Source organism: Lonchura striata, chromosome 3 (assembly GCF_046129695.1).
Source record: "Lonchura striata isolate bLonStr1 chromosome 3, bLonStr1.mat, whole genome shotgun sequence".
Lineage (NCBI taxonomy): Eukaryota > Metazoa > Chordata > Aves > Passeriformes > Estrildidae > Lonchura > Lonchura striata.
The window spans coordinates 65,361,230-65,385,830 of NC_134605.1; the positions used below are offsets into that span (position 1 = coordinate 65,361,230).

Sequence of the window (24,601 nt, forward strand, 5' to 3'; positions counted from 1 at the left end):
AGTAGATTTTCTTCACCTTGTATCAAATTGTCCTGACTTCAGTAGATGATATGAAGCTGTATATGCTCTGATAGTGCTTGTTTTAATGCTAGTATTAAGCTGTAACCCTTTTAATTTCGGCTGACTTGTTAAGATCTGCAGCATTAGCATATCCATGTGAATGATTATTTGATGCTATTGTTGAGGAACCTGAAGATTTATACCACCCATGTGGCGAGTGCATCTGTGTATAACAGGGAGCCCTGTGCATGGAGTGGAGCTGCAAGGAAGCTCCTCAGACTGCTTTGCTGTGTAAAATACACTTTGTTTCCGAATAAAAGTGTGAAAAGGATGCCTTTATCTTTTTCCAATATCACTGATCACCCAGGTAATTTGTGGATGAGACTTCTGTATGTCTTGAGCTGGTAAATGTTCTGAAAGGTTTTTTTACAGAATAATTATTTTAGCTGTTTTTAAAGGTCACTCTTCCAGCTGTGAATGCTAGTTACATTGATGAAATTAGCTTTCATCTAATAACCTAAATCTTGGCAATAATGGGAAGATGTAGGGCTAGAAAGGACCTGTTTAACCCAACTGCCAGGCCCTAGGGAAGGCAAGCAGTAATGCTGTCACTAGATGCTTGAACTTTTGCTGTGTGCAATACTGGGTGTTCTATAGCCTTTCTGGGTTGGGTAGTTTGGTGATTAATTAGTTCAAATGTTAGAAATTTTTTCCTGATATGACTTAGTCTTTCCTCCTAGGTAACATTTTTTAGCAGTCATGTAGTTTTTGTTATTCTTTGAGATGGGTCCAGCTGGTGAGCACATCTTCCCTGAAGTGTCCAGACTGGCCATTGAGGCCTCCCTCAGGCTGAGCACTTGTCTCTCACTGGCTGTGGTTGTGTGGTGTTTGCTTTTTGCAGTATAGCACTGGGGAGTTTTGGTCAGCTGCAGTCCCAGATACTTCTCTGTGGAACTGGTGCTAAACCATTTCATACTCTGAGAATTTAAATATTTGTAGGAAGTTCTAGTATTTGTCAGAGAACTACAGGAGAGGTGCAAGAGTTTCTCTGTTTATCCTGGTAGAAGACTACAGAAGTTGAAGAGCTCCCACCATAGGAGGGAGAGTGCAGTCCTCTCTCTCCAAAGTGACATTGTGAATGTGTCCCTCTCGTTCCTCACCCCCATTTCAAACTTCATGCAATTCAGAAAAGTCATTCAAAAATACCACGAAAAACCAATCCATACAGATCAGGAATCATGTCTTGACTCCCAAAGGTAGTGTTCCCCTCTTCCCTTCAAATAAGTTCTGCTTTGACGGAAAGAAAGGTTCACTTACAACAATTTCACAAAAAAGGGAGACTTTATTGCATAGGAAATTTGAGATCTTTTCTCATAAGCTTTGCTGATGTTGGTGTTCTTTGGCATTATCTTCCGAATTCCGGAAAACGTATTCACATTGTTTTTAGGACTTTGTGTACTAAGGATCGCTTTCCCTATCAGTACTCTGCACATTTGGACTTCTGGTCCCAAGAGATCATGCCTCTAAAACAAAGGGATATAAAAATTTGCATCCAACTTCTTAAACAACAAAACAAAGCAGCATGCCTCCAGCTGCAGTATGGAATAAATTTAATACCTGTAATTCAGAGGGATCCGTGTTGTATTTTACCTTGTATCCTGATTCTGAAGAAATCTGCTCAGACATTTTCACCTAAAGCAACAAATTCTTGTTAACTTGTGACTTTTGACGGTAAGCATCAATTGTCATTTGGTTTCTTAAGAAGTTACTAGTGTCCCCTCTTTGGTGGAGGAAGCTCTGTTCTAAAATCCCTGAATTGTTTGAAGATACTGATCTTACTTTGACTTTGAGTGTGGAACTTAGATTTATGATAATTTAAGAATTAAAGTTAAGAGGAGTAACTTAGGAGTTGGGGGGACGAAGTGCTTCTCTGGTACATGTGGGTTTCTAAAGGCTCTTTTGTGTTAGAGTTAAGTAAGGGGTACAACGGGCTTATGGAAAATGGGTGAGCTGGTCCCAGATTTGAGAAATACAGTTTATTTCCAGATAAATGCATATGTGAGTATCTGTATAAGCATATGTCCGCACTTGTCCTGTGTGAATGTGAGAAAATTACGTGAATGTCAGTTATGTCATACAAATATTTTTGAGACTTAAGGAGAGGCAGCTTGTATATCAAGCAGTTTGTTCATGCTGGTCTCTGAAGACAGTCCAGGCTTGTGCACATTGAGCTAAGCGCTGTTCTGTACTATCACATCCTCTGTGCTGACTTGAATTTTCAAAGGGGATTGTTTGAGCTAAAGGACAGATCTGCAATTGAATCAAAATAGAGACCTCCCTCTCTTTCCATTAATACTTCATGGTTATGGTTCCAACTTTCTTTTTGCTTAATCAGTAGATGAAGTTAGAGTCAAGTAGCAGTAGAATTTTTCCTCTGAATTCTAGACAGCTTTGTAAGTAGAGTCACAGGATGGGGGAAGTATCTGTGGCAGGCAGAAAGACAAGTAAAGAATACTACTCAAATGGCAAGAAAATAGTTACAGAATCAGCATCTTTGATAGCCTAATCTCTAGTGTTACGAGTTCATGTAGGGGTGGTAGTTGGTAATTTTGGGAAAGGCAAGGGAATGGTACAATCTGCCATGACAGATTTTTAACTTTTCCTTCCTAACAAAATATCACTGATTTGAAACAGTGAAACATGACTGAAGCCTTGAAATTTTATTTACAAAAATAAAGAATGTTGAAGGTAATGGAAGAAAAGGAAGCAAAATAAATATTTATAAGATCTGGAAATAAGCCAAAGTCATTACTTTGTGAAAATGATAAGTTTATCTCTAAATAATGTATCTAGATAGCTAACACATAGGAACTGGGATATAAAAGCTGGTTCAGGAGACCACAGAGCAGCACATAGCCACCACTTGAGTCTTGTATGTTGGATAACCTGTCACTTCTGTGGAGTAACCAGATAGCTTCTGAAGGAAAAAAAACCAACAACAACACAACTTTAAATCATTAAACTTGAAGAGAAAGACAAGAAGTTCTCAGTATAGAACTCCTCTGTGGGTAACTGCGACAGTCTTCTGTGTTCCAGGCAGTCTTTTCCTACCTTGAGAGGAGTTTAGATTCTCTTTTTGTCTGTTTGTTTCTGCATTGCCACCCCTAGTTTCTGGAAATAATATTACACCTTGAGAGACAGCTGGAAAGATTTGTGTCAGAAGTGTTTGTGAAAACAATGTTATTAGTCTCATGTTTGTATTAATTGATTGGATAGAATATTTACAGTTTATGCATCTTTTAATGGCATTTCCTTCTAGAAGATCAGTTTAAGAAAGGAACACTAAAATGTCCCTTCCAAAAGGATGGTTTTTATTACTGCCTTTTCTGATTTATTATCATTTTTAAACTTTTATTTACTTCCATTTTAAACAAAATTCTTAGCTCTGAGTCCCTTTGGTTGGTTGACAACTTTGGATCAGCGTCTTGCCTCCTGTTCTCTTCTACCTTAGTCTGAGTGTAAGGAGAAAGGGATGTGTCAAGACAGACACATCAAGTAAAATAGTGATTTTTGCATTAGGACAAAGGGGCTAAATGAAACCATGTGAAAAGTGCCATGACACTGACACAGTACACCAGTAACTCTTCCTTTGCTGTCAGCATAAAATTGTAATGCTCACTTATGGGGAAAAAAAGAAGGACATTGTGAAGGAAAGCAGTTTCCATGGTGCCTAGGTACAGTATTTTCACTGAGGTGTGAGGTGGGGTCTGGTTTCTGTGCGCGGAAGTCTGAAGGCTGGATTCCTGTCAGATTCCCCCATGCCCAGAGCTCAGGCCACAGCCTGTGCCCACTTGTTCCCAGATGGCTTCTGGAAGCACTAAAGGTTGAGGAGCTTACAGAAACTTGGAGGCATCTAAATGCTAAATGCTGATTATATTTGGTTTTGTTTTTTTGAAGTGCTGGGCTGCTAGATTGCTAATAGGGAGGCTTCTGGGGACAGTGTTCCCACTGTAATAGGCAACCTGTGTTTTTGAGAGCAACTGACCTTTTTAAATTCCCTTTAAATAAAACTCAGAGTCTCTGGTTATGCAACAAAATGTTTGTTTCTGGGTGCCATGAGTCTAATGTTGTTTTCATAGAGGTAGTTAGTTATGTGAGGAAGCTGTGGGGTCTGCACATCCTTAAAACATTCCTAGAGTGTGTTTTGTTGGCAAGGTTGTATGATGATGGAGAGTTTCATGCTTTGTAGAGTGAAAAGAAGCAAGCTAGTTAAACTCTATGTTCTGTCTCATCTTGGATTAACTTGTCTCACCTTTTGTGCAATAAGGATTTGGTAGGGTAGGGAAGGGATTATGAAAATAAATATGGTAATGTAGTCCAAACTACACTGGTAGCTCAAAAATATTTTAAAGCATATCCTCTAGGCTGTAGTGTTCAGACTCTTAAAATCCTGCCTGGGAAGGAAGGCACTGCTACATTACAATCAGCCATAAACAGAAAGTCATATAGTGCTTTCAAGGAGTATGTGACAAGTGGATAAATAATTTTAAAACACATAAATAATTCTAAAACAATGAAATTTTAATAGATCTTTCTAGGAACTAATAAGATGATAAAAATTGAAAATTTGCTTCAGTTCATAGGTTTGGATAACTCATACTAAATAATTTTGTTCTCTGTGACCAGGCATGCACAGAAGTTATCAAGACTTCATATTTTCTCATATAATTATACACATTATTGTGTATATATATAAGGTTTTTACAAGTTAAGAGTATATTCCTCTACCTAATCTTCCAAAATAAGTTGGAAGCTTTTTGTTTGTAGTGCCATCTTACAGATGACAACCAGAATTGTACACAGTCTTCTGATGTCACATATTCCTTTTGTATTTGTACAAGCTTGTTCAATCTAGGTAGTAGAGGGGACAGGGAAGCCTCAAAATCACCTCTGCTGATACAAAATATTTTAAGACTTTCTATGAAGTCACATCAATAACATTCACTTGCTCTCTCTTTATTCATTCATGTTGAATAAATTGTTCTAAGGTACCAACAAATTGTAAATTACATATACTGGTTTTCCATTCATTGCTGTTCTTTATAGATATAAAAATAGAGAAACAGAAAAAGCCAATGTTTTCATCATGTCTTCTTTAACACATCTAGCTTCTACTATATTCGATATTTTAAAAATATGATCTTACTCTTGTAAACCAAATAATAGGGGTACAGTTGGCTGATGACTAGCTAGAAGAATGTGAGTAGCTAAAATGGTCCCTTCGACTGGGTTTTGACATTCTAATAAAATTTGCAGTTGGCATCTTTTCAACTAATACATATCTCATATTAGTTTATAGATTACATAATGCATATTTTGTGAACATCTGCTAATGTTTCCAAGATGCTCTTCCTAAACACAGCCCTTCCAAATTTAAAAAAAAGTAACAGATTTTAATGTTTTCTATATACTTTTCAGGATTTTCTTTTCCAGTGTGTGCACAGGCAGCTCTTTTCCATTGAAGTTAATCTGTATTTGCTGTTTATCTCTTCTTAATATTTGGTTTAGTCATCTGGGTTCAGCATCATTGTTTTCAGAACAGCCAGTCATGCTCCATGCTGAGGTAAAACTCTGAGAAAAAAAATTCATGCTTGCATGCAAATATATCTTAGAATAAAAAAGAAGGAAAAGTGAAAATCAACAGAGAGCACAAAATTGGTTTTAAGATTGTTGAGAAGGTCTCTGTGTCTTTCTGGTGGCTGCTGAGAACTCCACTCTGGAGTCAGGTTTTGAGGTGCCTATTGCTCCATAGAGAGTTGCTGCATACCTTGTAGGGCTGTGACCTGGTCTGGGGAGGGACATGGCAGGTGTTTGCCTACCTGCAGTCCTACCTAGTTCAAATGCAGTCATTTAAGCAGTGATATGATTTGTGTTATAATTAAATATGATACAATGCTGATACTGTTCCTGCTGTGCACTGGCCAAGCAGTTAGTGTCTGGTACTTGTTTTAGAGCACAGTGCAGTGCTTTACCCTAGGGGAAGGTACATTTATGTAATGCAGTTGGTTGAGAAAGTCTTAAGGAAAGCAAAAAGCAAGACCTCGTAGGGAAGCTGTGCTGACTATCTTATATAATGGCATTTTCTATTTAAGTTCTTTCTGTTCCCCTTGATTTGTAATTCTCTTCAACTTTTACCAGAAGTCAGCTCTGGTAAAGAGAGAGGCCAAGCAGGAGAAGTCCAAGTGAAATGGAAGTGCCATTTTTGCTTGGTTTTGTTCTGCTTTCTGTAAGCTCTTCCCTGCTTATACTTTCAACCCTAGCAGCAGATGGCAACAGAAGCCTCCTTCAACCCACACAAAATTGATAAGAGATTTCAAATCATATTTCTGCAGTTGCAGTCTGGTTGCAGTGGGAAGAAAGCCCACAGCTAGTGTAGATCCTGGATAGTTGAATACCATTGTTCATGTGTTCTTCAGTAGAAGTCTTAAGATCTCTGTTTTTCTAATCTCTGTTCCATTCCCTTTTTTTTTCCCTGAATTTAAATTTGTGTATTACAGGCAGAATCAGCAAATTAACAATTTACATCAGAAGATAAGGGAGAATGAAATACGAGCTCAACATGCAAGACTGAGCCATCTTGTGCACTGCGAAGAACCATACCTGACTAACTTACAGGTAGGATTTTACCTGTAAGTTAAAACCTAACCCTTTTCTTTAAGCAAAGCTTTCCACTGCCCTGGTACCTGGCACCTAAAAGCGTGTTCACATTTTTCTGCAGGCCAAAGTGTAGAGCTTTTGTGATTATTGATGGTTGTGTAAGTGCATAGCTGCAAATTGTGTAGAGAAAACCTTCTCTAAGTGTTGTAGTTTACCTTATATTTGCAGAAATCTTAGTTTTGTTAAAGTCCTGTACATACTTGAAGTCTGATAAAAATAAGAGAGCAATGAAGAATTGTGACATTACAAGAGCAAGAGTTTAACAGCATGCATGTATGGTAGACCTACAGGGAGATAGAAGAAAAAATAGTTTGATAGGAGAGTATCTGAAAATAACTAATGAGAGGTTTGGTGAAGAGGAGGAGGTACTGCCCTCCTGAGTAGAAGAGAGAATTGATGGAGGAAATATGAGAAGGCAAGCAGAAAACTGGTGGAATACCTTTTGACAAGAACCTGAAAAGGATATGGGCTAGTACTCCTAGGGAGCACTTAGTCTGAAAGGAAATGTCTGGTAGTATTTTGAGAATACTTGTCCTACGTTTCATCTTCCTAGTACAGGTATCAAGTAGCACAAGGATGAGGTAGCAAAAGTTCACCAAGAAGTGCAGATCACTGTGAGGACTGTGGCTGCTTATAGCATACAAATTTTATCTCCAGGCCTTAGCATATATAAAAGGCAATGCAGCAAAGGATTGTTAAAGGCAGATATGCAGAGAAATAGCTTTTCTCTCCCTCTTTTATTATGTTATCTTTTTCTGTCACAAACACTGCACTAGGATCTCAGCTAGGGTACTTCAGCATGACATTATTTGTGTACTTGGAATAACACAGCTGTACATTAGGTGAGACTGTGGTTTGTGTGACAGCAGAAGAATTCAAGTGGAGCCTCAGTTGGAGTTAGGTATACAGAGACTTCTTGAAACATTTAGGATGTCTAGGCTTTTGTTGCTTCCAGATCTTCTTTTACAAAATGCTTTGAAATTTAAGGTTTTAATCTAATTTAATCTTTACCTAATTTGTAGGTTAAGAATTTTTTTTTTTTTTTTGAGGGGGGGGGGTGTTGGGAGGGAGGAAGAGAAGATGCAAACAAAAAGCCCAGACAAGCAAACAAAGGAAACAATATTGCAGAAACTTTAATTTTAGTGCACATATCTTAGTATGTTATGCTTCAAATAAAGCAAGTATATTTGTCTTTCATAATTTAAAGAAGTTTGAAAGTTTATAATGTATTTGGGTTTCTGCTTAATTTGTATTTGATTTTCTGCTTGCCTTCTATAAGACAAATTTATAAAAGAAAATCTAGTTTAATGAAGGTTTTAATCTTTTAATGCTTTGCTTAATTTCTCTGAAGGAATGTCACTAGATAAAGAAATTGTACAGACAGTATTTTTAAAGATAACCAATTTATTTTATTAAAAGAATTTAAAAATTGAAAGCCTAATGGGATGCATCTCCTTTTTGATCCCACATGCAGCCAACTTCCATTTTGTGCTTTTCTGTCTCTGAGCAGTGGAAATGGATGTTTTGATATACAGAGAAGAAGATAGGAGACCTGTCTTCTGACTGTAGCTCTAGTCTCAGGCTTGTTCCTGCACCCAGGATAGCCCTGAGCTTTGACTAGTACTGCTGTTCTGCTTTAGGAGCACCTTGAGATTGAAGTTTCTCTTCAGTAAATTCATAGCAATTTTAAAGTGTTTTTCTTCCCAGGAGATGGCATGATAAAGCAGTGGTAGTGATTTGCTTTGAAAATGCTTTTTAATCTGCATTTATAGGGATTTATTTTGGGATCACATATCTTCCATAAATCTGAGGGGGAAAGTAGCCACACTATGTTCTTGTGAATTTATTATGAGTTTCTTTGTCTTTTTCTTCAGATTCCTGAAACTCATGCTGTTGTCATGTATTTCAGTGTTTGAAAAATCAAACCCCACCCTTCCTGACAGCTAAAAAAAATGCAGGACTGTTTTGTGCTCTGCAGTTCAAGTGTATAGTGGTGTGTGTGTTCATTTGTTGATTATTTTATTTCTTTTCACAAGCAACCACTGTATGAGAGCACACCACTGCAACCTCACATTTCAGAAAGATCAGCATCCCACCTCGAGGAGCTTGAGCGAAAGATTGCAGCAGCTGAGAATAAGGAATTGCAACTCAGTGAAATTGTGAAACAACTTTCAAACAAATCTAGTGAGGAGAAAAAGAAGATGGAGGAGAAAGTAAGTGTCTTCCCTGTTCCAGAATTCTTTTTGTCACTGTTGCAGCAGCATGTGCTTTCTATAAAGCAACTTGGTATATGGGTGTCTGAATTATTTTCAAAAGATCACTAATCTATCTGTGATAGAAAAAGAAGATTAATGATTTCAGGTGTTAGTAATGGATAAATCTGGACTTGCAGAGAATATATCCTACAAAGTGATACTAGGTAAAATGGTAATCATGGTAACAGTTTTAATCAGGTATTGGTTAAGCTTTGAAAAAAAAAAAAGTGTTCATTCTTGTAGTTTGTAGTGTTTATTATGTAAATAAACTATAATTTAAAAACATAGATTGTGAAAATTAAATCCTTATTTTTAGTGTGGTTTGTAAATGTGGCCCTCAAGCTTTGAGATGCACTTACCAGCCTGTGCCTATTTAGCAGGAGTGATTCTCTTGTAGCTTTTTTAGAATGAGCAGAGTGGACTTTAGACTGAGACAAAGATAGCTGTGTTCTTGGAACTGTTTTGAGAAAGGGTTTCTTTGCAGGCGTAAGGAATTCCCAGGGATAGTTCTGAATCTACTCACAGCCTTCCTTTATTGCAAGCAGGAATGTGCCATTGACCAAGGGGTTGCTAATTAATGTTTTAGAGATACATTGCCACTGTTACCTCATCTTCTTTAATTACTGGGCTTAATTTATATTAAATCAGGTTCAAGGGATACAATTAATGTGATACAGTGAAGTGTCAGGTGGGAAGACAAAGAAGAATGCATAATTCATCTCAAAATGCTGCCTTACTATTTCCTTTGAACCCTCAGTATGCTTTTCACTGAGGCAGGAAGAGCAGAAATTGGATACTGCTGCTTCCTCATTTGTGAGCCTTTCCTGCCTGGATTGCTCACTGTGTAGGAACTGGCAAGCAGTGGCAGTGGTGAGGACCTGTGCAGCAGTGCTTGTGTTAGCAGCATGGTCTGTAGGTAGGACCCTGGTTCACTGCACAGTCCTGATTTGCCCCTTAACACCCATCCATCTGTGCACTGAACAAAAAACTCTCAAGGGAAGAGAGGGCAGGGAGGGACAGTGGAAAATACTCCTTTTTCCTGCCTTTCTTTTCACTTTTTTGATCTAGGTAATAAAGCAAAAGAAGTACCAGGAATAGAAACAAATGTAACATAATATAAAAAGTCTTTTCCAGGCTTATGGAAAATAAAGTTGCCTACAGAAAAGGTATTTAAGAAAGCAGCTATTCTGATCTGGTATCCTCTGATGTGATTGTCAGACTGCATCAAAATCAGGGTGTTGGCTTCCATTTTTGGTAGGTTAAGTTCTTGGTCCTCATGTTTTAAGTTGCTTTCCTAGTCCAGAGGAACTAAAATGTATCCTGATTATTTGTTGCATATGAACATCTCAGTGGGTGAAAGAATTAACAGTATTTTAAGTGTTGAACTTTGTGTTTTCTGTTCATAAGGCACAGGGATTGTTCTGGGCAGAGGCGAAGCAGCTGTGGTTTGAGGACACATGTGGGCCTTGAAGCTGTTGAGATTAATAGTTTTTGGTTTTGTTTCCTGCTCTTAGCCAACGCTGAGAGTACAATTCTTGGAGAGCCAACAGCCTCTGCTTCCAAACTTATTTTTTACTGTTATCATAAAGCATGTACTCTTTCTTTCTTCTAGCTTAAAACTAGAGACCGATATATTAATAGCCTGAAAAAGAAATGCCAGAAAGAGTCTGAGCAAAACAAAGAAAAACAAAGAAGAATTGAAACATTAGAAAAATACCTGGCTGACCTTCCAACACTGGATGATATAGAAGGGCAGACTAAACAGGTAAGGTAAAGGCGGGTTTCTTTTACATTTAAAAGATAAAAGTAAGCTCCCTAATATCTATTCTCAAATATTTTCCTATTTCAAAATCTCTTTTTTTCACCCTTACATTTATGAAGAGAAGTACTTCAATATTTTAGAAAGCACTGTAGGTATTAGGATTTTTCTCACAGTCAGATAAGCGACAGTGGTGTGAAACCATGCAGCAGGTCACTGCAAGGCTGTGTTCTGACACAAGGCCTTCCGCTGGTGTGGCAGTGTCTGACTAATGTAACCTTGTGTTAGCTGCAAATTCTAGAAGAGAAGAACAAGCAACTTCAAGAAACCATGGCTGATTTGGAAAAGAAGCTTGGAGAGGCCCGGTCACAGTGCAGAGAGAGAGAATTACAGCTGGCGTCTCAGAAGAAAAAAGAAAAAGAGCTGGTCACAACAGTGCAGAGGTATGAGCAGCTGATCAGGCTGTGCCCTGCAATGGGTGTGCTTCCCCACCTGATGGCAGGACATAATGCTGTTTGCAGTCTTAATCTATTAAGATGCTAATGACTTTCTATGGTAAGAGTTTTACAACTTGCTTTGTGGCAAGTTGTAATTAATACCACGGAGAAAAGTGAGCCTAGGGCATTCTTTGCTATCTGTCCTTAAGGGTGTAGGACATTCCAGCAATGACGTCGTAGCCTGTTGGCAGATAGAGGATGGATCTAAATGGTGTGTCAAAGGGACATTGTATAGAAGCTGTCAGTAGGGCTATGTAATAACTGATCCTGTCATGAGCTGTGGAAAAACTGGATATTGGCTGACGGGTATATCAGGGAAGGGTCAAAGATTTCAAGAAATTCCAGCTATTTCTTACCTTTTCATCAAGGGTGTAGGTATTTACAAGAAAATTTAGCTGTAGCTAATATGTTGTCATTGAACTTGCCTAAGTATGAAAAAAAAAATGGGATAGGTATCCAAGAATATCCAGGTGAGACATGGAGACTTTGTTACTCTGTTCTATTTTAGATCAGGGGACCTACTTAAACAAATTTTTTTTTTTTTTTTATTCAAAGGAAGAGAGAAGCAGGGGAGAATCGCTTTTAAGTATCTGTGGGTGTTCCTGCAGTTTGTTGTCCCTCCATTGGACAAAGGTGCATGCCACAGGAGTCTGAAAGGTCTCCATGATGAGAGATGGAACACCTTGCCAGCCAAATTGTTGACACATTGTTTCCATCTTACCAGTGGAAGGCCTTCGTGATCTCCTGATCTAGAGGGGGATCATTCTGTCTTTTTGAAAGCCTACAAATAGTTGGGGTGACCTCTGGTTTCTAAATTAGACAGCAAGATTAGCACTAATAAAGTGCATTTCCTTTCTGAGAGAAGATGAACAGACAGAGGCTATAGCTAGACATATGGGTTGAGTTGAGCAATGGAGGGTCTGAAGGCCATGCCCTTGTGTGGGAGCATTCCTGGCAGGAATGGCCTTGGGCTCCCCATTACAAGTCACAGAGGGTGTGATGGATGGGGCACCAGCACTGGGCACAGTGTCTGATTCTGGACTCCACTTGGAGTTGTATGTGCCCCAGTGGGACAATCTGTTTTAAAAGCTCCCAAAGCTGTGAAGCTTCACAGATGCCTCTGATCTATGGTTTGCCTCCTCATGTAGCACAGAGCAACTGCAAAGCTTTGCTTTGCTCCTCTCTGACCTCTCTTCCTACATGGTACTGCTGGAGCTGTGCCTGTTGGGAGACTCAGCACAGAGTTTGGCACATAAAACCTCCATTCATCTGCATGAATCTGGCCTTGTCAGTGTCATGGAAACTTGAATAGTTTAGAATTTTTGCATCATACATGCACTGTTGGTGCATGAATTACGTAAGGCTGGATTCTGCTAGGTACAGTTTTACAGTTCTGGTTGGGAAGATTGTGCTAGTTTCTAATTCTTTCCTAGAACACACAACCCTTTGGTTTCTATTAGCCCACTTAATCTTTCTTCTTTCTTTCATATTGAATGGCAGTTTACAACAGAAAGTAGAAAAATGTCTGGAAGATGGTATTCGGCTTCCTATGTTGGACACAAAACAGCTTCAAAGTGAGAATGAAAGTCTCAAGGAGAAGAATGAGAAAGCCAGTAAGGTTAGTCTTCAAATTATCTGGTGGTGGCATCTTTACCCTTACGTCCTGCACTTCTCTTTTAATTTTTATTTAGAAATAATTATCTCACTAAAGAATTACATATTTGTTGCTAATTCAGATGACTTTTCAAGGCCTGCTTCTCTGTTCAGAATATTGATTTTGCATTAATTTTGTGTTCTGTCAGAGTTGAACTGTCTTGTCATTTGTTTTTTTTTTAAAGATGCTATTTAGAGTCTATGTCTACACATCTGTAGGTTGATTTTTAGACAAAAATCTGATGCGATTCAAGCCTTCTAAACTGCTCAATTTTGTATTCTAGATTATAGACAATCAACAAAATCAGATAACTGGACTGATTTTGGACATGCAGGTAAGGATGAATTTATATTCTGTTTATTGTGTGCATTTCTAGCTCTCAAGAAATGACATAGCTAGAGTTGAATTTTATTATTTTATCTTTCTGAATAGGAGTCAAAGGAAGAAATGCCAAAAACTTAATCTTACAGATGGACTGTAGTCAACCCATGTTCTCTTGCAGGCTCATGGTGTAGTCATTATGAATCTGTGGTTTAGCACTTCACTGGTACTCATTAAAAAGTGTAAAACTGTTGCTATGTCTCATCCTTATCCTGCTGGTCTAGCAGATCATCCAAAGTACAAAGCAGTGTTGCTTAGGAGCTTCATTTTTCAGTTTGTTAGAAGAGACAGGTGCCTTTCTAAATTATTTCACTTCACCCTGTTCAACTAGTTTGTGGCACTTAGATACCTTAAGTGTCCTGCTGGATGTTGGACACCCAGATTGCAAACAGAGATTTTTCTAGACAGCAGAGGTTGTCAGCTAGGAGTCAGGTGCAGCTCTATAAATCTGATTAACAGAGTGTTGAAAGTTACTCAGTGACTGCTGTTTGTTGTGGAGAAAAAAGAAACATCATACAGCTTTTAGAGAGGAAGGTATTTCTTGCCATAGAAAAAGCTGAGTATTTAAAAAACCCCAAACATTTATTTTCAGCAAATATTGAAGCCAAACTCAGTTTCCACATTCCTCTTCTAGAATGTTATTTGTCTGTTAAAAGTTATCTCCCTCTGACATGGTAAATAGGAAGCCTGATTCCTGTCAACAACCATATATTTGTTTGATTAGATTGCAGTGTATGAAATATATCTATAGTAGGATATAGTATATATAGTAGGAGAATTTAAGTTGCAGCATGAGGTACATATGTTAACTGAAAAGGAAATTTACTTATTTAGCTTCTCAATGTTTGAAGAAGACTGATTTTATCAAACTGAGATGTTTGCATGGAGCAGACTGGTATGTGCAAAAATTGTAATACAGGCAAATGTTTCAGGTGTTGCATAATTAAGAAGTTCAGCTTGAGCTTCATAACCTTTTTGAGGTTCTATGTCCCTTTTTGTAGTTAAAATTATTTACATATGTACTCCATAGATACACACAACTATCACAGATACACACAACTTGCTGGGTGTATTTTTATCAACCTAAATATATCCACGTTTCCTATAGTTTATGGTCTTTTTCTCACCATCACCTATATCGTGGGACTAGTGATCTTCATTGTTTTGTGTGCTTAGCCTGACATGACTTTAGGGAGCTGGACTGGGAAATGCTGAATAGTTGTGACTGTCTGTGAACAGGGTACTGTTCTGTTCTCCAAGATTTTCTCTTACTTTTCCTCTTCAGGTATTTTATATGAGGACAGAAAATAAGATTTGAAAATGGTGTTGGCCCTCAAATTACTTGTAGACTATAGCAGCTTCTTTGTATCCTTGATCTCCCTGGCTTTCCATACTTGTGACCTGGGAAGCATTGAAAATTAGCTCATTAGAAATTGAAATCCCTTATCAGCATAGAGATGCAATTTATTTTCTGCTAAGATGATCTTACTTTATTCCCTGTCTTCTGATACATTATAAACTTATGCTTGAGAATGTATTTCAGTTCATTGGTTTTAACTTGCAAGCTGAAAACAAATTCTCTTTCAGACAGCAGTTTTATAAAGCAGTATTAGTTTCTATTTGCTCATAATCATGGTGAAATTATGTTGATCTTCCTTGTATGGTTTTACTTCATTGATTTGCTGTTCTGAGTGAGAGGAATTAAAATTTTTGTTGGACTTGGCAAAATGCTGTGCTGCATATACAGTGCATCTTTAGAAAGAGAAAACTTGTAGATGATGGTGTTCTAAAAAGAAATTAATATTTACCTGATTAATTTAGTTATCACAAAACTAACAGTTTTGGTAGGAAAAAAGAGAGTAGAAGTAAGTCAGATTGTACAATGCCTATATTACCCAAGGTATGTCTGTCAGTCTTGTCAGGATTAATAAACCCCAGCTGTGCCAGGCTGGGAATACTGTCACCAAATTGTAACTTTGGAAAGCATATGGAAAAATTAAGGATGAAGTATGAGGAATTCATAGCACCATGAAGAACATGAAAATCTTAGCACTATAAGTTCAGTCAAGCTGTTAAGCATGTGTTCTTTTTCTGAGCTTTAAGATGAGGGTAACAGAGAATGATAGATCTTAGGTGTATCTTTTAAAAATAAATACTGATTTCTTCTTCTAGTAGTTCCCATTACATGGAGCAATTCTTGAGCTAAACATGTGCCCTTTGCTTAGTTTGCAGAGTCATGTAAGTTTAGTAGCAGATGTAGTTCTGAAAATACACTGGAGAAGGTTTATATTTCTCACCCTGTCTTCCCTACCACCTTCCCCCTTCCAGAAGGCTGCACAGTCAAACCTTTTTGTCTGTTGTTAATATGAACATGAAACATGTAAGTGGTAGTCCTAATGCTGGCACACTGGGTGTCCCTGAACTTGGTCTTCATCAATGACTGTTAAAATTGGAAGACATTTGGAAGCTGGGAGGGTGTTTTTGGCACTGCATTGCCCTGTTCACTTCATGCTTCCTAAGTATGACATCTGTATGCCACAGATGGAGCTTGAAGGACCTTCAGTCCAACCTAGTAATGGCAATTTTTCTCAGTAGATAATGTTTATAAAAAACTAAAGGCAATGATTCAACATCTCTGCAGGTTCTGCTCATCTGCAAGCACGCAAAGGAAATGCCTGAAGAGTTATTTCCTGCCGTCTCCTGGCCCAGGGTGTTTCCTTTGCCTCCTTCCTCCCACTGGTGTGTGTAGCTGTGCTTTCTCAAAGAGCTTATCTTTAGGATACACGTTACTTCAGCACTTCCTTTTGAGGGGCATGCTGTGGGTTAAACGAGCAGCAGGTCAAGTGTACAAAAATGATTTTAAAAACAAATAATCATATCTGGTTCTACCTGCTCATTCTTACTGCTGACATGAAATAAAGTGTTGGGGGTTTTTTAGTCCACATTAAGGCTGTAAATGTTAGCACTATTGTTTTCCAGTTTTGCAGAGAGTATGACAGAGTACTTACTCCTCACTTCTTGTGTGGCGTCGAGCTGAATGTGCAGGGAAATTTTGTCAGTGCTGCAACACCTCCTGTGACCGGCCTGGCCTTTAAAAATTTCATGTAGTATTGGACCTGCCTTGCCTCTTATTATTCCCTGTCTTCTCATCCGTACTGATAAATCTTACAAGTGGCAAGTCACAGCTGAAGAGATCTCTCTGTTTGAAAGCACCAGGAGTTTATATAGTCTCTATTCATTGTTAGTATTCGCATAAGATGGCTTGAATATTCCTCTTTCTGAATTTTGCCAGATGACCTGAAAAGACATACAGATATAAAAGCCAAGTAGTGGAATAAATATGAGTACTTTCAAGAGTAAAGGCACCTGTGCTCATGCTGAATGCACCCTGAAAATTCCACTTTAGCAGTATCTCACGATTTCTCAGTTTGAACTCTGTGGTTGAAAACAGGGGAATTGACAACAGGTGGTTCCATGTTGCAGAGGGTTTTTTGTTTGCTATTCTTTTAAGACTGTTAACCTGTGTTTTCATTCATTTCAGTCTATGCAAGAGAAGCTTTCACAAGAAAAGCTGATGATTCAGAAGATGACAAATGAGCTTGAAGAAAAAGAAAGACATATAGAGCTGCTAAATAAAACTCTCTCTGAAGTAAGTAAAATAGCACCAGTAACCCAACCCCTCATCACACCAGAACTAGGAAGAACCTTACAGAATGATTGTAAGATCCCTTGGTAGGGGTTTATGAGCTTAATTACATACTTAAATATCCTGGCTCCCGTGCAGATATATAATGCATACCACCCCTGTCTAAAGAAGTGAGAGCTTGAAGGGTGAAGGTGGCTAAGTAATGGTAACATGAAATAGCCGTATAAAAGATGTCTGTATGCTGTTCTTTGGAGGGGTACAGAAATATTGATTATATGTTTGGAAATTACTTATTTTTAATTGGACTATTTGTGGCTTGAAACTTGCTGCTACAGTGAATGCTGCAGACTAACTTTCCCCTTTTTTCCATTTGCTTTTCACAAAGAACCAAAGACTGATGGAAGAGAATGCCTGCCTGAAGGAGCAGATGAGGCTAGTGGAGCAGTCCAGACAGCCAGTATCTGAGAAGATGCCTGTAGCAGACCAGCTGTTCAAGGAAATGTCCCACTGCTTGTTTGACTTGAAAGCACTGTGCAGTATTCTTACCCAGAGAGCTCAGGGCAAGGAGCCTAACCTTTCCTTACTGCTGGGAATCCGATGTGAGTGATGTTGACTTTCCAGTGTTTAATAAATGTTTTGACGCAAAAGAAGAGTTTAGCTAAAGTGGTGCTTGAACTTGCCAGCTGGACAAGCTTCTGTTCCCTTGCTATGCAGATGGGGCAGTGGTGCATGAACTCATGGAGCTCTCTGGAAAAGCTGGACTCTCAGTGCCTCTGGGCCACTTAAATGCATGTGACTGCATAGGTCCTTGCCAAGTCAGGAGAGCAGATAATTGGCTCTTCATGTGGACCCAGTCATAGATATGTTCACTGCTCTGGAAAAGAACGGTGTGTAGCCTGGTGTCGGTCCATAGTGACTGACACGCTGCAGTCACTGTGAGGGTTAACAGATGCTAAACACTTCTTGTGCTTTTGTTTTAAAGGTTCAAGTGATAGGAATATCCATCTACTGTTTGAATATGTATAGGTCTGGTTTGGGAGTGGGGATATCCAGGTGTTTTAAATAAGCCTTGTGCCTGGTAACTTCATCTCTTGTGCTGTTCATCTAGTCTTTAGCATTTACTAAGCTTTAAATTTAACCAGAAAATGAAAAGTATGCCCTAAAACCAGTCAGACAAAGTTTTTGTCAGGTTTTTCCTTCTAACAAGCTTGTTGTGTTGACATGAATGTATCATACTAAGATGTTTTCTGAATGTTAATTAGAATTCATCAGGTAGACAATGCTGAACTGAACCATCAGCAAGGTAGAAAGGTAAAGTACAGTGTTTGTGTAACAAGAGCTGCTACACACCTGCTAGCTTTCTTTTCTGAGTGACTGTAGAAACCCCAGAAGTCTCTAGAGATGTTCTGTTCATTTTTTCCCACTGCTCTTCTGATTCATCAGACTTCAGGAAGTCTAGATCTTGGTGCAGACAGAAAAGCATGTCTTTCAGAGAAGCACTGATAGGCTCTGAATTGAGTTTAAGTTCACATGGTACCTTATTTTGTAGACTTTTCTTCACACCAAAGCGTGATTTGTCCTGATGTAATTAAAGTGACCTGCCTCTTATTTCCAAGGAGGTGACTAGTTGCAGTATTCACAGGACACAGCTGCTGAAGCTTTAACCTTGTGTGTTGTTCTTTGTAGCACTGAGCTGCTCATCTGAAGAGAGTGAAAATTACCACAGCACAGAGACCCTTTCGAAGAAGCTCTCAGACGTTTGTCAGCTGCGGAAGGATATTGATGAGTTAAGGACTATCATGTCGGACCGTTACGCTCAGGACATGGGGGACAACTGCATCACTCAGTGACAACTCTCCATCCTGTAGCAAACGACTTACTAGGTCCTGCTGTGTCACAGGTCTTTGCATTTCCATTGAGGAGCCATATGGGAAGGCTGCAAATGGCACCAGACACACATCTCCGAGGGCTGTGTGTAACTGATCTCGGTAGTCTGGTGTACAGGGGGCAGCCATTGTGTGAACAGTGGTACAAACTGCAAGAAATCTTTTCTCCAAACTACTGAATGTAGGAACAAGCTGTGAAGAATGATTCAGTTGGACACTCTGTTTCCTTCATTTGGGCTCATTTCATTACTTTGCCTAGTTTTTGGAACCAGAGCTTCGCAACAGCCGTGCTGCTACAACTCTCAGTCCTTTCCTTCATCAAGGGTTTGTGTGGCATTATCTGAGTTCAGATCTTAGGGGAGAGGGTCGAAGAACCTATGCATGTGTATGTCTGGCTGTGCATGATGAAGCCAGAGGCTTCTGTCACTGCACTTCACTCTAAGCATTGCAATTAGAACAATCTTGGAACAATCAAAAAGTAATTGCTCTCCAAGTTGTCAAAAATTAGGATATAAGAAAGATGTTTTTAGTAAGGCATGTCTACTTTGTTTGTCCAGTAGCAGGAAAACCCCGGGTGTAACTCCTTTATGCAAACAAGTCCATAAAATATAGCTGTGTCAGATTGTTTGAAGTACTCTCGTGTTGCTGTAAGAAGTTTCAGTAATTCAAAGTCTGTGACAAACCAGAGAAGCTGCAAGACATAAAACTGCAGCATACTCCATGGCTATAAGAAAAAAACTCCAAAACAACCAACAACTGTACTTTAGTATTTGTACTTATTTTTCCCCTTAGGTCCTTTCAATTTCAAAATGTTGCTGTATTTTGTTACTGAAGTTAATTAAGGTTGTGCAACACTTCAGCCATTTTTACCACAACTGCAAAAAGGATGTTTGACTCTTGGCAAAATTAAGGCTCAAAACAGAATGTTTCCAGTTAGTAGTATAAAGTACTTGGTTATCTGAGGACTGAAACATTTTCCACATTGTTTGGGAAATCTTGATTTCTCCATTTTTGTAGGAAGCAATTACATAAAATAGTAAGCTCATGTTCCATAGCTCATTCAATGAGTGTAACTTGGCAGTGCTCTTGAACTCCCATGGGACAGATGACGTTTCCAGGAACATCACTACAAGTTAGTTGCGCAGTTACGCATGGTGGAAAATAGTATTTAACTGAAGGAAACAGAAACTTGGAAAGAGTAAAACCGCTTTTAAATCACACTGTTAAGAAAAATACATGCATCGCTTACTTGTGTGGTATTGCAAGAAGGTTTCAGACGCCTTAAGGTGCAAGTCAGTCAACTGATCTGGAGTGGGGATAACAGCAGAAATCTCTTGGAAAGCTTAGCAATTCAAACCAAGTTAATTCTAGGGTAACATTTTTATGGCAAAAGTGAATATCTTCAGTTTCCTGATTTGGTGATGTGTTGCTTTCTCTTCATAGTTTAACAGTTACTGTTAATATTGTTTTTATAATTTAGTGGTTTAATTGTTTTTAGCTGTATGGATTTATTTATTTATTTGACAGTTTTCTCTATCCTTAAAGGAGACTTGGACTAATTTGTGAAAAGTAGTGTTGCTATTTATATTACTGCTACATGGTGTTATTAGATAGATTAATCTTACCAGTTCAGCTCCTATGAGCACTAAAACAGTGTCTAGATAAAATCGCAAGTGAAGTTATCTAGAATCTACTTCAAGAAAAAACAAATGAGGCCATTTTATTTTAAATTTCTGTACTTTTTCTGTAGGCACTCTTCAGTCTCTCCATCACGGCATAATTTGCTCCAGTCTTCCTTGTCCTTCTCAGTGGTGTGATGCAGGTGGATTTGGAAGTATAGTTGTGCTCTTCTCATTGATACGATGTGTTTTGCTATGAGTGGGGAAAAGATGTTCTGAACTAATCTGCATTCTTAGACTCCAAACAGATCAGTGTTTGTTATCTGAAGGGATGATTTACTCTAGTAGCTCATTAGCAGTATTAATTCCACATTAATACACACCTGCATCAAAAGTGTACTTTTATACTAGTGCAAAACTGAAAACAAGGGTCTTTATACCAATGGGCTTGCACAGTTTGCTGTGCCTCTGACAGTGCTGGCTTTTGTGACCAAGGCCTCAGCTCGTTCCTCTGGTGTGGTTGGTTAAGTTCGTCCCTGCAGTGAAGTAGTCTTTAGTTTATGGCATCTGTCTCCTATCCAAATTCAACAATAGCATTTCAGATAATAAATTAGAAATATTAGGGAGGGAGGAAACACACAAGTTGCACATTATTGCTTCCTTAGATGGCAATGTTGTGCCTATAAAAAAATCACCAAAACCCAAATTATTCTACATTTGATAGAAATAACAAGGAGTTTAATAGAGCAATTACAGGGGAGCAGGAGATCTTTTGGGTCACGTTGAACTATTAAGCTTGTCACTTGGCTGGTATTTCTCCACTGTCCCTCCTGCTAAATGGTGATGCTGTACTGCAAAGTTGAGATCACTAGTTTATATTTGCCAAGCACTTCAGACCTTTTATGCTCTTCAAGTATTAGTTGAAAGTCCCTCTGGGAGGAGATCCTATTTTATTCATAATGATTTTGATTGCAGTGCTGTAATCTTGTCTTCTAATGTTTTTGTTACAGAACCTGTAATATTTATGTTGACTTGAAAGCACTTGATATAAAACCCCCTGAGTTTATCTGCCTCAGTCAAATTAAAGTAGGGAGGTAAATGATGGATGTGTGAGCCAAAGAAGCAGACTACCAATTGATTTTTTTACAGTGATAAAATACTTTGCTTTGATTTCTTAAAATTTGGCCTGTTGTAGTGGTAGCAATTACTATATATGCATCAGTTTACAGATGCCTCTAAATGGAATAAGCTTTGTCTAAGATATGCATGACTGTTTAATTGGTTAAACTGTACTGTGTGTGGTCTCATTCAGCATATTTAATACAGAGGTGATTAACGAATGTTAACATTGGAATTGCTTCGATTTAGTCATGACAACTTTTTGCTGTAGCTATTAGACAATCCCAAGGGCTGAAAACAGCTGCAGATGAATGGATACTGTACTGTTCTGGCTGTCATCAAACTGTACAGTAACATTTGTACAGTTTCAGGTAAAATTTATACGATCCTCTAGAAGATACAGTAACTACTGTATTTAAGAATGTATTTTAAAAAAGACATGAAAAGTAACCGTCTTCCAGCAAGCTATAGATGATGTATTCACTATATAGAAGTATTTACTATATAGAAGTAACGCAGCTCGGTCATGTAAATGTGATTGAGGTAGCTGAACTCCGCTGTGCAGCTTTGTGGTATGACAGGTGTGTGAAATTGTGGAGATTTGCTATAACCACCCACTCAGGCTCCAGCATTTGAAACTGACGGTGGTCATGAAGTCATTCAAGAGCTGAAATTCCGTCCTTTCACTTCAAAATGTTTTCTTCCTTCCTTTGCTCTTGCTGCCTGTCTTTTGTTTCATGCAGAGCACACGGAAAGGAAGAAAGCAAACCCCTTCCTCCATGACCTGCTGCTGTAGCATGGGCAGTGACAGCTGCGGTCTCTCCATCAGGGCATGGTTTGCTCCAGTGTTCCTTGCCCTTCTCAGTGGTGTGATGCAGGTGTAGTTGAAAGTATAATTGTCATTGGTATGACAAGTTCTGTTATGAGTGGAGAAAAGATCTGAACTAATCTGCATTCTTAGACTGAAAACAGATCAATGGTTGTTATCCTAAAGGGATGATTTATTCCAGTAGCTCATTAGCAATATTAATTCCACAGCTGCATACCTTTGTGCCTTTTTAGCCTGAAGTAAATGTATGTCCCCCTGGAACTTCAGATAAGTTGTTAGTGTGCTGATGACTGCACCTTGTTTTCTTCTCACCTGCCATTACTTTGTTAATAAGCTTTTGTAGTAAGAACTCTTGCATAATGTCTAGAAACAGAAATACTGAAACTAGGTACTAGGTGTACACTTTGAATGTTAGGCTGGTTGTTGTATGCAGCTTCTTTGAATACAATGTGTGAGCAGGAAACACAAATCATAATGTGTTTTTTCTGTGTATATTAATTACAGTATATCGTTAGTTCAGTGGGGAAGAGTGTCTGGAGCTCTCTTTTAAAAGCACAGCTGACATATGTACTGGATCAGTCCCTGAAGACTGGTAGTTTTGTAAATTGGGTTCAATTTTTGAACTGCTCAGAATACCTCATATGTAAATAGAGTTGTCATGACTTAATCACAATGTGTTCATTGTAAAAAGTAACGGAGCCACTGGCTGGCTCAGCTTTAGGCTTGTTGTTCTTGCCTCTTTTTGTAATTTTTTTTAAAGTAGGGTTTACAGCTAGAATTTTGAATGCCAAAGTTCTATTTATTAAAAAATAGTAAAAGTTTTCATTGTTAATGACTGGTATTTTTCCACTGGAATTTGTTTGTTGATGTTTGGGATTTGTATCCACAGAGCAGAAATAAATTTTGTTACAAAAGTGAATTTTTCCCGGTTCTCATTTGTCCAGTATCTGGCATGTGACAGAAGTGATCAAAGCTGGAGGCAAGAGAGGAATCATGAAACATCTTCCCAGCACCCACCCCAGCTTCCCTTCAGTGGTCTGTTCTGCTGAAATACCATCTCATCAAGCTCTCCCTGGCCTTATGGTTTCTTTTTTTTTTTTTTTTAATCAAGGCCTTCATAGAAAAAGTATTATTTCTGTATGATAAAAGGATTTTAGAGCAGCATTTCCTGATGCTTTTTCAGACAAATGCTCCTGTTGGCCATCTTGGATGCTGATTGGAAAGGGCGCAGGTAGGTCTGTTTAAAAGACTAAGCACAGAATTGTAGGCAGAAGTCAGTACTCCCTGCTGCATGAAATACTGCAGGTCACTATAGCCCAACACAACCAAGCAGCGTTGACTTCTGTATCAAGGTACTCTGAGGAAAAGTCAGAGCTTAAGGATTTTAGTCAATCTGACAGGAGTCTTCACAAGTGTAGAGGGAAGTGGGGTCACTCAAAAAGGTTTTTTTCCCAGTTCCCTGTGATAAATCTTGGAACCTGTTTGGCACATCAGGTGCTGAATGAGCTTTGCATGTAGTGTGGTCTTCTCCCCTCCTCACACTCCATTGTGTGGAGTGCAAAAGCTTTTTTTTTTTCAAAGACACTGAGAAATGCACTCCAATTAGGTAATGCATTATATATACATGGTAGACATCACTTCCCTTTTCTCCAGCATTGTGACTGAAGGTTGCATGATGGGCTTCTAACTCAATTAAAAACATTTTGTGCCTTGTGTAAATACATGCAACAGGCTGCACAGATGCCAGCTTTTCCTAGATTGCTGAGGGTCGCCTTTTGTGAGCTGCTCAAAGTCAGGTTTTGTTTCAAAGTACAATGACTACACTGCTAACAACAGTAGTGGTAGAAAATGTTCTGTTGCCTCTTATTCCACAAACAAAATACAACTCCAAATGTGGGTGAAAATGAAGCCTTAAACAAGAACTCTGCAAGTAACACCGCAGCATCTTGAATGTGTACAATTTGCAACAGGTAAATCTGGTAGATTGCCTTCCTTATGTAAATTAAGTCTGCATGCTGGGTAGTTTGTTTGTCAATGAATGGGTTCAGTATCGTTGGAAAATTTCCAAGTGGCAAGGGAAGTGGGGAGTATGAACAATGCTTTTTAATTACATTTTAGTATGTGCATATTTCTTTTCCGGCTTTGTGTCAGTTACTCCCCCTTTGGGGGCAGCTGCTGCTTTCCTCCTCCTTTTCGTGGTGTCACAGGTCTGAATTTCATGGAGATAAAGGCATGCTTC

At 38.6% G+C, this 24,601-nt stretch overlaps 1 protein-coding gene across 5 annotated transcripts in view; it reads left to right on the plus strand.

Annotated features, from left to right (window-relative positions):
• The window catches only part of CEP85L (centrosomal protein 85L), a 134,808-nt gene extending 111,527 nt beyond the window's left edge, over positions 1–23,281 (plus strand). For all 5 annotated transcript variants that reach the window (XM_021540854.2, XM_021540855.2, XM_021540852.2 and 2 more), the window contains exons 5-13: positions 6,558–6,675; positions 8,754–8,930; positions 10,585–10,737; positions 11,020–11,174; positions 12,729–12,846; positions 13,166–13,216; positions 16,805–16,912; positions 17,295–17,508; positions 18,596–23,281. In XM_021540854.2, the coding sequence (XP_021396529.2) occupies positions 6,558–6,675; positions 8,754–8,930; positions 10,585–10,737; positions 11,020–11,174; positions 12,729–12,846; positions 13,166–13,216; positions 16,805–16,912; positions 17,295–17,508; positions 18,596–18,759 (1,258 nt within the window). In that variant the 3' untranslated portion in view covers positions 18,760–23,281. The remainder of the gene's footprint in view (positions 1–6,557; positions 6,676–8,753; positions 8,931–10,584; positions 10,738–11,019; positions 11,175–12,728; positions 12,847–13,165; positions 13,217–16,804; positions 16,913–17,294; positions 17,509–18,595) is intronic.
• The last annotated feature ends 1,320 nt before the right edge of the window (positions 23,282–24,601 follow it).